Below are 1,580 nucleotides of genomic sequence, written 5' to 3'. Positions count from 1 at the left end.
TCTGCCTCTCTGCCTCTCTGCCTCTCTGCCTCTCTGCCTCTCTGCCTCTCTGCCTCTCTGCCTCTCTGCCTCTGCCTCCAGAGCACCGGAATTGCAGGCCATGCCATCTCTGGCTTCTTCACAGTCTCTCAAAGAAGCAACTAGTAACTCTTTGCTTCATTCTTTGCCAAATTGTATAAGGAAAATAATACAAAACAAAATTCAAAGAAGATATAAAAGTGGAGAAACATGATGGTTCCATTCCCAGACAAAGAAGTGAAGCACAATTGTGTATACCATTGTACATCCCCAAGACACAGCATTACAGGAATATTTTTACAACAAAGTCCAGGCAATGATATTAGCTGTCTCTCATGAGATTGCTGACACAGACACTTAACAAATAGCTCTCAAGTCACCCACTTACTTTTATTTTACTTTCTAAATTACATTCTTTTGGGGGATGGGGGTGGGGTTTCGAGACAGCCTTGGCTCTCCTGGAACTCACTCTGTAGACCAGGTTGGACTTGAACTCAGAAATCTGCCTGCCTCTGTCTCCCAAGTGCTGGGATTAAAGGTGTGTACTACCACTGTCTGGCTTTAAATTACATTCTTACATTTTAATTTTGCCTGAGTTTGTGTGCATGCATGTCTGAGTGTTCATGCCATGCACATGTGTGGAGGTCAGAGAGCAACTTGCACGAGTCTGGTATCTCCCACCACCATGTTAGGTCCAGAGGCCTTTATCTGATGAGCCATCTCACTAGCCCCCAAATCACACAATCCAGAAAAGGACTCTGTATGTACCTGATTTCCCTTGGATGGACAGTTCCGTTGTTTTTGAGTGAGATAATCTTTAATGCCACGGTGCACCCTGCTACCCACTGTGCTTCTTACCTCAATGTTTCCTTGAGGTAAATTCTTTGAGTAGAGTGTCTGAGCTGAAGGTTTTCAGGGCCCATGCCAGGTTTGAGTCTAGGAAAAATCCTGAAGCCGCACACAGAACCTGAGGTGGCTGGCCCCTCCTGAAGCCGGAGGCTCTGACCGCTCTGAGTTGTCTCTCTCGGGGTCCTTTCCCACAGAAGTCACACTGAGGATGCAGAGGCCCCCATGGAGCTGCCTGATGACTCCAAGGAGGAGGAACACCGCAGAAACATCTGGAAGGGCTTCCTCATTTCCATTCCTTACTCCGCCAGCATCGGGGGCACTGCCACCCTCACGGGCACCGCCCCCAACCTCATCCTGCTCGGCCAGCTCAAGAGGTGAGTGTGGGGCTGGGGGGAGGGCTCAGTGGGTGAAGGAGGGTTTTGCTGTGCAAGCCTGGGGAACTGAGTCTGGATCCCCAGCACCTACCTAAAAGTGAGGTGTGGTGACACAGGTCTGTAACCTCAGCTCTGGGAAGGCAGGGACAGATGGACCCCTGGGGACTCACTGGCCAGTGGAGTCAGTGAGCTGCAGGTTCGTTGAGAGGTCCTGCCTTAGACAGTAAAGTGGAGAGTGACTAAGGAGGACACTCAGCATGGACAGCCTGGGCTACTTGAGGACACTCAGCATGGACAGCCTGGGCTACTTGAGGACACTCAGCATGGACAGCCTGGGCT

General features: G+C 50.4%; 1 protein-coding gene across 1 annotated transcript in view; it reads left to right on the top strand.

Moving 5' to 3' along the window:
• Slc13a3 (solute carrier family 13 member 3) overlaps window positions 1-1,580 on the top strand; it is a 70,381-nt gene that overhangs the window by 38,454 nt on the left and 30,347 nt on the right. The window contains exon 5 of the mRNA XM_021185867.2: window positions 1,062-1,241. Coding sequence (XP_021041526.1) covers window positions 1,062-1,241 — 180 coding nt within the window. The remainder of the gene's footprint in view (window positions 1-1,061; window positions 1,242-1,580) is intronic.

This window comes from Mus caroli, chromosome 2, assembly GCF_900094665.2.
Source record: "Mus caroli chromosome 2, CAROLI_EIJ_v1.1, whole genome shotgun sequence".
Taxonomy (NCBI): Eukaryota; Metazoa; Chordata; class Mammalia; order Rodentia; family Muridae; genus Mus; species Mus caroli.
This window is presented reverse-complemented; position numbering and strand designations above follow the sequence as displayed.